General features: G+C 51.1%; 1 protein-coding gene across 1 annotated transcript; it reads left to right on the top strand.

Moving 5' to 3' along the window:
* Positions 1–1,294: 1,294 nt before the first annotated feature.
* Positions 1,295–2,275, top strand: LOC146021137 (cyclin-dependent kinase 5 activator 1-like). The gene has a single exon (XM_083154937.1). The coding sequence runs from the start codon at positions 1,295–1,297 to the stop codon at positions 2,273–2,275; it is 981 nt and encodes a 326-aa protein (XP_083011063.1).
* Positions 2,276–14,594: the final 12,319 nt, after the last annotated feature.

Genomic DNA, 14,594 nt, shown 5'->3' with positions numbered 1-14,594 from the left:
ATAAGCACACGGGCACGGCCCATAAGCACACAGGCGCTGCCCATAAGCACACGGGGGCTGCCCATAAGCACACAGGCGCTGCCCATAAGCACACGGGCGCTGCCCATAAGCACACGGGCGCTGTCCATAAGCACACGGGCGCTGCCCATAAGCACACGGGCGCGGCCCATAAGCACACGGGCGCTGTCCATAAGCACACGGGCGCGGTCCATAAGCACACAGGCGCTGTCCATAAGCACACAGGCGCTGTCCATAAGCACACAGGCGCTGTCCATAAGCACACGGGCGCGGCCCATAAGCACACGGGCGCTGCCCATAAGCACACAGGCGCTGTCCATAAGCACACAGGCGCTGTCCATAAGCACACAGGCGCTGTCCATAAGCACACATGTGTCCGCCAAACACCCAATACTCAGTCAGTGCACCTTCAGTTTCTGTTACTACAATGCCAGTGGAAATAGCCATTGAGTCGCTATTATCTCAGCGTTTCATCCACAGACATGAATGATCTGCTGCTATCTCATAATAAAAGGGGAAACAATTCTAAATAAATAGGAGGAGAAGGCTGGGTTCATTACTGACGCATACCTCCCAAAATGACCCATTCCAGGAGGTACAAAATGCTCTGTATCTGGACTTCCTAGCCAGCGACAGTTGCAGCCACAGCACAGCCCAAAGTGCCAAGAGGGGTGGCACACCAACTGTCAGTGAGTCCCTGGCTGTAGTCAGTGTTTGGAGTGACAGTTGATCTTGCTCCCCTATAGAATTTTGGACCGTGCTGCAGCTGCACATCTGCAGCTGGAAAGGAAGTCCAGGAACAGAGCATTTTGTCCCTCCTGAAATGGGTCATGTTGGAAGGTATGCTGACGGGAAATAGTTTTTTTTATTTGGTGAATTTCAACTAATTATATCTCAGATTATTCAAATGTCCAATCTAATTTTCTATCTTTTAAAAGGATTATCTTCCTTATAGGGCTCTAAATAGGGTAATAATACATTCTATATTACACTAATTTTAATCACTGTTTGAAATTACCTAGATATCATCAGTGGCATAAATAACACATAACAATCAGCCTGTGATGTCACAATCAGCCTGTGATGTCACAATGCCCAGTGTAAGCAGAGAACACCTCTGGCTACAATCTGCTGGACTCATTTGCTGCCGTGGACTGAACCAGGAAGCATCATATACAACGTGCTGGAAACAGACCCTTATTATTGGAGTATATTCAGCAATCAGAGCCACCACAGACCACAATCAGTGCTATAAAGAACATTACACTGAATAAGAATGTGGAATTGCTTGACATTCCCATGCTGCCACAAGGCAAGCACCCCTGGTGAAGACACATCAAGTGGGGCCAAGCCCACGGCTATCGAGAACAGTGAGATAGGAAGATCTGCCAAGAGACAGTCGCTCTTCGGCCGAATGAGGCGATGTATGACTAAAAGAAGGCCGCGCATAAATGGCCAGGTTGATGTTACCCATCTTGTCAATGAGAGCCTAAAGAAATCCATCTCCTGTGTTGACTTATCAATCTACACACAGGACTCACAAGATACTATTGCCAAGAAGCCTGTCTGTGAGCCTGCAGAAGAAAAGCAAGAGTTATCACCACCAGAATGCAAGAAGCCTGACTGTGAGCCTGCTGAAGAAAAGCAAGAGTTATCACCACCAGAATGCAAGAAGCCTGACTGTGAGCCTGCTGAAGAAAAGCAAGAGTTATCACCACCAGAATGCATGAAGCCTGACTGTGAGCCTGCTGAAGAAAAGCAAGAGTTATCACCACCAGAATGCAAGAAGGTGCAAGCATCCACCGGCGAGCTGCTGGCCTGTCTTTCGGTGTTCCTCTGTCGCAGGTGCAAGCAGCGGGTGTCACCAATACGCATTGCTGAATGGATGGTGTCTGTAGACAAATCTCTCACTGGAACCTGGCAGCCCTTTGGCTTCCTCACACCGACCAATTTAATGTTTCTGTACATGCTCTGCCGTGAAGTGATTGCATCAGAGCTGGACACCAAGCGGGAACTAATGGAAACACTGTCAACCTGTCTGTACATCTCATATTCATACATGGGCAGTGAACTAAACTGCCCAATGAGCAATTTCATAATTGACAGCTCAAGGGAAGCCTTCTGGAACCGTGTCCTCTCTATTCTCAACCTAATGAGTGCAAAAATGCTCCGCTTCCATATGGATCCCAAATATTTCATCCAGATCTTGGAGGATCTTAAAGGTGAAGGTGGAGAGCTGCTCATCCAATCAGTTTAAGACAGTACAGCTCTGGCTTGGGAACCAAAAAGAGACCCACATACAGGCTTGGGAACCGAAGACAAAGAGACCCACATACAGGCTTGGGAACCGAAGACAAAGAGACCCACGTACAGGCTTGGGAACCAAAGACAAAGAGACCCACATACAGGCTTGGGAACCAAAGACAAAGAGACCCACCTACAGGCTTGGGAACCAAAGACAAAGAGACCCACATACAGGCTTGGGAACCAAAAAGAGACCCACATACAGGCTTGGGAACCGAAGACAAAGAGACCCACCTACAGGCTTGGGAACCGAAGACAAAGAGACCCACATACAGGCTTGGCAACCAAAGACAAGGAGACCCACATAATGGCTTGGGAACCAAAAAGAGACCCACATACAGGCTTGGGAACCGAAGACAAAGAGACCCACATACAGGCTTGGGAACCGAAGACAAAGAGACCCACATACAGGCTTGGGAACCGAAGACAAAGAGACCCAAATACAGGCTTGGGAACCGAAGACAAAGAGACCCACATACAGGCTTGGGAACCGAAGACAAAGAGACCCACATACAGGCTTGGGAACCGAAGACAAAGAGACCCACATACAGGCTTGGGAACCGAAGACAAAGAGACCCACACACAGGCTTGGGAACCGAAGACAAAGAGACCCACATACAGGCTTGGGAACCAAAGACAAAGAGACCCACATACAGGCTTGGGAACCAAAAAGAGACCCAAATACAGGCTTGGGAACCGAAGACAAAGAGACCCACATACAGGCTTGGGAACCGAAGACAAAGAGACCCACATACAGGCTTGGGAACCTGAGACAAAGACACCCACACCCCTCCCCTTCCCCTTCCCCTTTCCCCCTCCCCACCCGTGGCTGTTATTGCATGGCTATCGGGCGTGGCCCCTTGGCGATGGGGTTACCAGTTCTGTAAGAATTGGTAGTGGCACAGCCACCATGGACCAACGCAATATTTTTTTAAGAAGTCTAATGCTGGGTACACACTAGACAATATTCCAGCGATAGTGTCGCTCATGATTCCCATGAACTCACTGACAAACGATATCTTGGAGAAACAAAAAATAAAATCTTCTAAGGTAACTTAAGTGGCCACATCCAGGAGTATACTGTAACTGACCATAGAGCAGGCATGTCCAAACTATGGCCCTCCAGCTGTTGTGAAACTACAAGTCCCTCCATAGCTTTGCTATTAGGGACCGCTACAACTATGGCAAGGCATGCTGGGATGTGTAGTTTCACAACAGCTGGAGACCACAGTTTGGCCATTCCTGCCATAGAGCCAGGATTGAGCTGCATGGATAGAGGACATTGGGGTCACTAACAACCTGTGGGAGCGCGCACCATTAACAATATAGTGCGTACACACTAGACAATAGGCAGCATACACACCAAGTAATACACGCGGGTCGTTAACAACAACACCACAAACTGATGACCGCATACTTTACGAACTGGCTTCTACCTACATGTAATTGATGGGAGTCCCGGTATATAATACACAAACACAATTAGCGGGAAGAAGATCGCTTTATTGGGAAACTCTAAAATTAAAGGTAAGTGCACGACACTCAAAGAGCAACACGAAAAGCGTATTCTACTTTCCCCTGCATTGTGCAAGCTGATCTAATACGGCTTCTATAAGAAATGTACTGTAGCCCGCTGCATACTGCAACCTTCATGGCTGAGCAGTGGGGCAGGAGATCAGGCAAACGGAGATGCAGAAGAGAAGTCAGACAATGCAACAAGCCCAGTTACACACAGGAGAACAGGAATGGGATTGCAATTCTAGCTTTAGGAAAGTAAAATAGATGGAGGTAAAAGTTCTGCCTATTTATTAGGGCTGGATGATATAACCAATAGTGTGGCTGTGCCCTCTCATATAGGACCTAGATCAGCAGTGAGCGCAGATATGCAAACATTTTATTTTTAAATCGCTATTTTGGGGCTACTGGTATTATGCAAGCGCTTCGCTACCTGGCACAGCACTCGCATTATAGCGATGTATTTGCTACATTTCTGCTATTGCATTGTGGGGAGGGCGTCCCAAAAGTACAAATGAAGCGGAATCAGGCCCATAATCCGCTCCTCTATTACAAGCACAAGGTCTCTACATACAACAAAACAATGACACATATCTCCACTAACATTGAACAATGCACTAAAACAGGATTTGACAACATCCAGACAGTGTTTCTGCAGGAAAAAAACATTCACGCCACCCCAGGTCTCGGTACCTATCCTGCCTGCCCCATACGTAGCCATTGCATGCTTGTGCTTGGTGTGTCACTTAGTGCAGTTGTACCCAATCTGTTCCTAGGCACCCTGGGGTGCCTCCAGGCACATGGCAATGACCAAAACAAATGATTTATGGTCACACTGATTGGCAGCCACTAACACCGGTTTTGCCTATTATTAAATGAGTGGATAGCTAGAACTACAACTATGGGGAAGGGTATGCAATAGTGTTCAATCTCGGCTGTGTTGGCAGGGTGAGGCTGTGTTGGCAGGGTGAGGCCGTGTTGGCAGGGTGAGGCCGTGTTGGCAGGGTGAGGCCGTGTTGGCAGGGTGAGGCCGAGTTGGCAGGGTGAGGCGGTGTTGGCAGGGTGAGGCGGTGTTGGCAGGGTGAGGCTGTGTTGGTTGGGTAAGCGGTGTTGGCAGGGTGAGGCTGTGTTAGCAGGGTGAGGCTGTGTTGGCAGGGTGAGGCTGTGTTGGCAGGGTGAAGCTGTGTTGGCAGGGTGAGGCCGAGTTGGCAGGGTGAGGCGGTGTTAACAGGCTGAGGCGATGTTGGCAGGGTGAGGCCGTGTTGGCAGGGTGAGGCCGTGTTGGCAGGGTGAGGTGGTGTTGGTAGGGTGAGGCTGTGTTAGCAGGGTGAGGCTGTGTTGGCAGGGTGGGCAGGGTGAGGCGGTGTTGGTAGGGTGAGGCGGTGTTGGCAGGGTGAGGCTGTGTTGGCAGGGTAGTAGTAGTACGTTTATTTATAAGGCGCCGCAAAGCGTCCGCTGCGCCGTACATAGCAAACAAAAAAACAAATTACAAGGTAACGTAGAGAGTGTGTTGAAAAATACGGTATAAATAGGGGTATAGCTGGTAGAACTAAAATCAGCATCAGTTCAGAAGTAGGTGTCAAAGTTGTCGAGGAGACCGAAGATGAAGTAGAGGAAGGGAAGAACAGGACAGAAGCACAGGTGAGGGAAAGAGGTAGGGTGAGTACGTGAGGCAGGAGGACCCTACTCATAAGAGTTAACATACTAAAAATAGGTGGGTGGACAAACGAAATACAATAGGATAAGTAGGAACGGAGGGGAACGGAGGCCGGATAGGAGGATCAAAAGAGGTTAGGAGGATGGATAGGGTGAGGCGGTGTTAGCAGGGTGAGGATGTGTTGGCAGGGTTAGGCTGTGTTGGGGCTGTGTTAGCAGGGTGAGGCTGTGTTGGCAGGGTGAGGCCGTGTTGGGGCTGTGTTGGCAGGGTGAGGCTGTGTTGGCAGGGTGAGGCTGTGTTGGCAGGGTGAGGCTGTGTTGGCAGGGTGAGGCGGTGTTGGCAGGGTGAGGCCGTGTTGGCAGGGTGAGGCCGTGTTGGAGGGTGAGGCTGTGTTGGGGCTGTGTTAGCAGGGTGAGGCTGTGTTGGGGCTGTGTTAGCAGGGTGAGGCGGTGTTGGCAGGGTGAGGCTGTGTTGTCAGGGTGAGGCTGTGTTGGCAGGGTGAGGCTGTGTTGGCAGGGTGAGGCTGTGTTGGCAGGGTGAGGCTGTGTTGGCAGGGTGAGGCGGTGTTGGCAGGGTGAGGCGGTGTTGGCAGGGTGAGGCGGTGTTGGCAGGGTGAGGCTGTGTTGGCAGGGTGAGGCTGTGTTGGGGCTGTGTTAGCAGGGTGAGGCTGTGTTGGCAGGGTGAGGCCGTGTTGGCAGTGTGAGGCTGTGTTGGCGAGGAATGCCCCAATAGAGAAGTTAGCAGGAGGGCCTGCCCACATTAGTGATGTCATTGGGCCCAGCCCGGGGCCCCCTATCCCCCAGCGCCGTGCCCTCCTGTAATCCTGCAGGGATCACTACAGACAGTGTCTAGATAGACAGAGAATAGGTCGACCTCAAAAGGTCGACATTCAATAGGTCAACATGAAAAAGGTAGACACGTAAAAAGATCGACATGAGTTGTTGTTTTTTTTAATTGTTGTGAATGTCGGCATGGACCCCACGTAGTGTAATGCGTATGCTCGCTGGGCTCGCTATAATATTCTCCTCCTATGCAGACAGGGATTTTTAATTCATGTCGACCTTTTATGGTAGACCTATTGACTGTCTATCTAGACACTGTAGATCTAGCAACCAGATATTACAGAAGCAGAGTCCCAAACAGATTTACTGTAAGCTCAGCCTTGAGGCCCAGCCACATCCCTGGCCCATTAACCAAGCTTCAGAAGTCACACCAGGGGTGTAACTCCCAGAGGGAATGGAGACTCCTGCCTCCGGGCTCCTAGAGGGGCACCTGCTGGTTCACAGTGGGATCCTGCTCTTCCAATGGAGCTTTGTAACGCACCCTCTGCTGCTGCACAGTTACTCAGCTCTGTCCCAGGGCCAGGAGCCCTGCTAACACCTGCAATAGGGGACAGGACAGCTCCTGCCTGGTACTGCTCAGCCTGCGCTGCTGAACGCAAGGGTGCACCCACCGCTGCTGCTGGACTGTGGGATGGGACCCACCAATGAGCACTAAATCATGCTGCAGACGGTTGAATCTTGTGAGCCATTGTCACGCAGGTTACGGACACTAGATGCTGATTTATAGGGATGTCACATTATTACACATGGGGAGCTCAGCAATGAGAACCTCTGCTGGCTGTGAGATCACAGGGATCACGTTACACAGCAATGATGTCAGCTTCAGAAGTTACATATAACCTCACCACAAGGGTACAAGTTGGTGAGATTGGCATCACTGTTGCACAGGCCTGTTATGCGATCGGGTACACTTCTTGCTAAGAGTCAATATTCATACAGAAGCCTGCGACACAACATAAGAGACCTGTGCATGGTGCCACATTACCTGCTGCAGAGAACACAGGTCCCAGATTCGGATCGTGTTGTCCTTGGACACAGTGGCCAGCTGAGGCTGAGATGGGTGGGTGGAGAAGGCTAGAAGAGAGTCTGTATGTGAGCGCATTAGAGTCTGGTAACCCCGGGAGGGCACATCCAGAACCCCCAGCTCTCCGCTTCTAGTGCAGGATAGGACGCGCAGACCTTCTGGACTGATGCACACGCAGCTCACCGGACCCTTGTGTTCTGCAGTGGAAGAGCAAAGACTGTTACACACTTATCAGGTCTACCTTCCTCAGGCACCGGTAACACCCATTCTCCTACACATCTACCTTCCTCAGCCACCAGTAACACCCATTCTCCTACACATCTACCTTCCTCAGGCACCGGTTACACCCATTCTCCTACTCGTCTACCTTCCTCAGGCACCGGTTACACCCATTCTCCTACACATCTACCTTCCTCAGGCACCGGTTACACCCATTCTCCTACACGTCTACCTTCCTCAGGCACCGGTAACACCCATTCTCCTACACATCTACCTTCCTCAGGCACCGGTAACACCAATTCTCCTACACGTCTACCTTCCTCAGGCACCGGTAACACCCATTCTCCTACACGTCTGCCTTCCCCAGGCACCGGTAACACCCATTCTCCTACACGTCTACCTTCCTCAGGCACCGGTTACACCCATTCTCCTACACATCTACCTTCCTCAGGCACCGGTTACACCCATTCTCCTACACGTCTGCCTTCCTCAGGCACCGGTTACACCCATTCTCCTACACATCTACCTTCCTCAGGCACCGGTTACACCCATTCTCCTACACATCTACCTTCCTCAGGCACCGGTTACACCCATTCTCCTACACGTCTACCTTCCTCAGGCACCGGTAACACCCATTCTCCTACACATCTACCTTCCTCAGCCACCGGTAACACCCATTCTCCTACACATCTACTTTCCTCAGGCACCGGTAACACCCATTCTCCTACATATCTACCTTCCTCAGGCACCGGTAACATCCATTCTCCTACACATCTACCTTCCTCAGGCACCGGTTACACCCATTCTCCTACACGTCTACCTTCCTCAGGCACCGGTAACACCCATTCTCCTACACGTCTGCCTTCCCCAGGCACCGGTTACACCCATTCTCCTACACGTCTACCTTCCTCAGGCACCAGTAACACCCATTCTCCTACACGTCTACCTTCCTCAGGCACCGGTAACACCCATTCTCCTACACGTCTACCTTCCTCAGGCACCGGTAACCCCCATTCTCCTAAACATCTACCTTCCTCAGGCACCGGTAACACCCATTCTCCTACACATCTACCTTCCTCAGGCACCGGTTACACCCATTCTCCTACACATCTACCTTCCTCAGGCACCTGTAACACCCATTCTCCTACGCATCTACCTTCCTCAGGCACCTGTAACACCCATTCTCCTACACATCTACCTTCCTCAGGCACCGTTAACACCCATTCTCCTACACGTCTACCTTCCTCAGGCACCGGTAACACCCATTCTCCTACACATCTACCTTCCTCAGGCACCGGTTACACCCATTCTCCTACACGTCTACCTTCCTCAGGCACCGGTAACACCCATTCTCCTACACATCTACCTTCCTCAGGCACCGGTTACACCCATTCTCCTACACGTCTACCTTCCTCAGGCACCGGTAACACCCATTCTCCTACACATCTACCTTCCCCAGGCACCGGTAACACCCATTCTCCTACACGTCTACCTTCCTCAGGCACCGGTAACACCCATTCTCCTACACATCTACCTTCCTCAGGCACCGGTTACACCCATTCTCCTACACGTCTACCTTCCTCAGGCACCAGTAACACCCATTCTCCTACACGTCTACCTTCCTCAGGCACCGGTAACACCCATTCTCCTACACGTCTACCTTCCTCAGGCACCGGTAACCCCCATTCTCCTAAACATCTACCTTCCTCAGGCACCGGTAACACCCATTCTCCTACACATCTACCTTCCTCAGGCACCGGTTACACCCATTCTCCTACACATCTACCTTCCTCAGGCACCTGTAACACCCATTCTCCTACGCATCTACCTTCCTCAGGCACCTGTAACACCCATTCTCCTACACATCTACCTTCCTCAGGCACCGTTAACACCCATTCTCCTACACGTCTACCTTCCTCAGGCACCGGTAACACCCATTCTCCTACACATCTACCTTCCTCAGCCACCGGTAACACCCATTCTCCTACACGTCTACCTTCCTCAGGCACTGTGTCACCCATTCTCCTACACGTCAACCTTCCTCAGGCACCGGTAGCATCGATTCCCCTACACATCTACCTTCCTCAGGCACCGGTAACACCCATTCTCCTACACGTCTACCTTCCTTAGGCACCGGTAACACCCATTCTCCTATACGTCTACCTTCCTCAGGCACCGGTAACACCCATTATCCTTTACGTCTACCTTTCTCGGTAACCGGTAACACCCATTCTCCTACACGTCTACCTTCCTCAGGCACCAGTAACACCCATTCTCCTACACGTCTACCTTCCATAGGCACCGGTAACACCCATTCTCCTAAACATCTACCTTCCTCAGCCACCGGTAACACCCATTCTCCTACACATCTACCTTCCTCAGGCACCGGTAACACCCATTCTCCTACACGTCTACCTTCCTCGGCCACCGGTAACACCCAGTCTCCTACACGACTACCTTCCTCGGCCAATGGTAACAACCATTCTCCTACACGTCTACCTTCCTCAGGCACCGGTAACACCCATTCTCCTACACGTCTACCTTCCTCAGGCACCGGTAACACCCATTCTCCAACACGTCTACCTTCCTCAGGCACCAGTAACACCCATTCTCCTACAAGTCTACCATCCTCAGGCACCGGTAACACCCATTCTCCTACACGTCTACCTTCCTCAGGCACCGGTAACACCTATTCTCCTACACGTCTACCTTCCTCAGGCACCGGTAACACCCATTCTCCTACACCAACACAAACAGCTTAGATTTGTACTTAAGCCAAGGTGTGAAATACACAAACGCTAATGATCACCGAAGTAACAACTTACCTGCTTCCTGTCAAATCTGACAAAAAGAACGAAGTGGAAAAGGTTTGTGTTTGTTTGGGGCCAATGTAAAGTGAACATGCGGCCCCCCTTATTAGAGTAGTGTCCAGAACTCTTTACCTTTCCAAGTCTACGTAGTTGGAAACGTATGAAAAATTAGAAAACAATTGTCAAAGTTGACCGCGTGCACGTCCACCTTTTGTCAATTCGACCTATACATCATCGATTTATAATCCAGATCCCTTTGGCACAGGGCAACAGTTGTAATTGGATAGTGTGACAGTGCCGTATGGTCACCGTCCTCAGAAGACTGGGTGAGAGGACCATATATCCAGCTACAGAGAGAGCGCCACTGCAGAGGCTGGTGGACACTAATCACAGGGAGACTCTGAAACTCCTCCCACTATGACAACAGCAAGGGCTACGGTATAACAGATAGACAATGTCTAGGTCCACAGCCACAGGATTGACAAATTCCTCAGGTGCACTGTTCAGAGAAATCTCTTCCAGTTCCGAGTCTTGCCTTTTTGGTCACTTCATTGCAATTTGTGTGATCACAAGGGAGATGGCAGTGATAACAGCCCACTTGCTACTGCAAGGGATTTGAATCCTGACGTACAGTAACTAGACGATATTCTCCAATGGCAAACTCTCAGGCCAGTCTTCAGGAACATGTCAATCTGACAGTAACAATTTTACAGGGATACGGATGGTTCATCAACTGGCGTAAGTCCAGCATGATTCCCTCCCAGCATATGATTCTCCTGGGTACCCTTCTGGATACCTCGTCGCAACAGGTTTTCCTCTCCAGGACAACAGAGAGTCTGTTCAGGACTTAGTGCGGATGTTCCTATATCTAAGGACCATCTCCATTCACCTTGCATGTGCCTTACCTCCATTCAGAGGTATTTCACCAGTTGGTGGTGCGGTGGGTTTGGCCTCAGATCGACCTGTTTGCCTCACAGCAAAACCACAAGGTTCTTTGTTACGGAGCATCCACAAGAGACCCGGTGCATTTCTAATAGGCGCACTGGCGGTTCTGTGGCCATTTCAAACAGTGTATCCCTTTCCTCCGATTGCCCTGCTTCAGTGGGTTCTTCAAAAGATTCAGGTGGAAAGGGTAATAGCCATTCTGGTTGCACCCAACTGGCCGAAGCGAGCGTGGTTCGCAGATCTCAACAGTGCACCCCCGTGGCGTCTACCTCTACAGCCAGACTTACTCATGCAAGGCCTTTGTCTTCACCCAGACCTTTCCCGTCTGAATTTGATGGCATGGCGGTTGAGCGGTCGGTCATAAAGGGTAGAGGTTTTTCAGACCAAATTATTTATACTATGATTTCTGCTCGTAAACCGTCTACAGTTAGCGTTTACCACAGGGTGTGGCGGACTTATTTTGCGTGGTGTTTAACGCGTCATTTGCCTAGGCAATATTTTTTGTCAAGGTTATTGACTTTTTACAAGAGGGACTGAATACAGGATTGCGTCTGGCATCCTTAAAGGTCCAGGTATCCGCCTTGTCTGTTTTATTTCAAAAGAGGATTGCTCAGTCTTCTTAAGACTTTCCTGCAGGGTGTTTTACACTTGCAGCCTCCTTATGTTTCCTCCAGTTCACCCTTGGGATTTGATCAGGGGCTGGCTGGCAAATTTTAGCCTGGGGGGCAAGTCCAGAGCACTGGCCCATAAGCACTGGCCCATAATTAACAGCGCATCATCGATTCCGGGAGAAATATTGCCGCAAATGGGTGAATAATTCCGTAAGAGGGCGGAGCTACGATTGCGACCCACAATCAGACAAAAAAATAAAAAATTAAAACACTCCATTAGAGAGGGGGTGGGTTCCTGAGGGCTGGGAAAACCCCCTGCTCCACATGTATAATAATAGCAGGACACGACAGGCTGCTCCTCCTGTATAATCATAACAGGGCACAACAACAACAACAACATCAGGACTCCACAGGCTGCTCCCCCTGCACAACAACATCAGGACTCCACAGGCTGCTCCCCCTGCACAACAACATCAGGACTCCACAGGCTGCTCCCCCTGCACAACAACATCAGGACTCCACAGGATGCTCCCCATGCACAACAACATCAGGACTCCACAGGCTGCTCCCCCTGCACAACAACATCAGGACTCCACAGGCTGCTCCCCCTGCACAACAACATCAGGACTCCACAGGATGCTCCCCCTGCACAACAACATCAGGACTCCACAGGCTGCTTCCCCTGCACAACAACATCAGGACTCCACAGGCTGCTCCCCCTGCACAACAACATCAGGACTCCACAGGATGCTCCCCCTGCACAACAACATCAGGACTCCACAGGCTGCTCCCCCTGCACAACAACATCAGGACTCCACAGGCTGCTCCCCCTGCACAACAACATCAGGACTCCACAGGCTGCTCCCCCTGCACAACAACATCAGGACTCCACAGGCTGCTCCCCCTGCACAACAACATCAGGACTCCACAGGCTGCTCCCCCTGCACAACAACATCAGGACTCCACAGGCTGCTTCCCCTGCACAACAACATCAGGACTCCACAGGCTGCTCCCCCTGCAAAATAACAGGAGGACAGCAGAAATACATTTTTTTTAGTTAGATCAGGGCTGGGCAATTGCAGCCCTCCAGATGTTGAGGAACTACACATCCCAGCATGCCTTGCATCAGTTTCAGCATGGCCACATAGCAAAACTAATGCAAAGCATCCTGGGATGTGTAGTTCCACAACATCTGGAGGGCCGCAATTGCCCAGCCCTGAGTTAGATGCTCACCTGCTTAAGCTGCTTTTGCCTTTGAAGTTTCTCCCCCCGTTCCTGCTGTGGCTTCCCGATTCTCTTCCTTCCATGTGCCGCAGCCACAGGCTGAACACCTCAGCCTGTCCTCCATTCGCCAGATCCTCTACAGACGCCTGGGTGGGCGGCGTCAGCGTCCTGACGTCCCCACACAGCATCTGTCATGGGCAGTAATCAGGAGGAACAGGCCGCCGGGCCCTCCTCCACGTAGCCCTGGAGGCCGGCCGCCATGTTTCTGAAGCAGCGGCCATGTTTGCAGCTTCCCAATTCTGTTCCCTCCTTGTGCCGCAGCCACAGGCTGAACACCTCAGCCTGTCCTCCATCCGCCAGATCCTCTACAGATGCCTGGGTGGGCGGCGTCAGCGTCCTGACGTCCCCACACAGCATCTGTCATGGGCAGTAATCAGGAGGAACAGGCGGCCTGCAAGACTACTGGTAGAGCGGCCTGGGGGGCATATGGCACCCTGCCCCCCGGCCCAGCCCGCCCCTGGATTTGATTATTGTTCTCGAGGCTTTACAGAAGGCTCCGTTTGAGCCTTTGGCGGAGGCCGCTTTTGCATTGGTTGACGTGGAAGACGGTTTTTCTCCTGGCCATGGCTTCGGCTCGGAGGGTTTCGGACATAGGTGCTTTATCAGTTAAGACACCTTTTCAGTTAAGACACCGGGCGGTACTCCGTACTCGTTTGGACTATCTTCCTAAAGTAGTATCCAGGAGATTGTTGTCTCGGCTTTTTTTCCTTCTGGTTCTTCTTCCGACGATTTGGATGTTGTTACTTTAGATGTTGTGTGTGCATTACGCCTTTATGTTCGGAGAACCAAGGCTCTCCGAAAAACGTATTCTTTATTCTTTATGATGGGCGTAAGAGAGGCTGGCCAGCCTCTAAACAGTCCATTACACGATGGATCAGAACGCCCATTCGTCAAGCCTATCTTTTCTCGGGTAAGCCAGTTCCGGTCTCCGTTAGATCCCATTCTACTCGCTCAGTAGCAGCGTCCTGGGCGGCGGGCCAGGGTGCTTCTGCTGAGCAGATTTGCAGTGCAGCTACCTGGTCTTCTCTACATACGTTTATCCGTTTTTACAGGTTTGACTCCTTCGCCACTGCTGATGCAGCATTTGGTAGAGGAGTCCTCAGTGCAGTTAGGGAGCGTTCCCACCCTTGAGGGACTGCTTTAGTACGTCCCATGGTACCAGTGGTCCACCATAGGCTGAAGGAAAAAACAGGAATTTTGGTCTTACCTGTTAATTCTGTTTTTCTGAAGCCATGGTGGATAAATGGGCACCCACCCTTCGCTCTTATCTGCTGTGTTTGAGTGTATCTCTGTCTTGTTTCTTCAAGACTCTGGTATTGGGGTGTGTGTGTGGGTCGGCTTCGCCTTTTCCTGTTCCTTGGGCTT

Source organism: Crinia signifera, chromosome 7, assembly GCF_055691185.1.
Source record: "Crinia signifera chromosome 7, ASM5569118v1, whole genome shotgun sequence".
In the NCBI taxonomy this organism is placed as follows: domain Eukaryota; kingdom Metazoa; phylum Chordata; class Amphibia; order Anura; family Myobatrachidae; genus Crinia; species Crinia signifera.
Note: the sequence above shows the minus strand (reverse complement) of the source record. Positions and strands in the feature narration are given on the sequence as shown.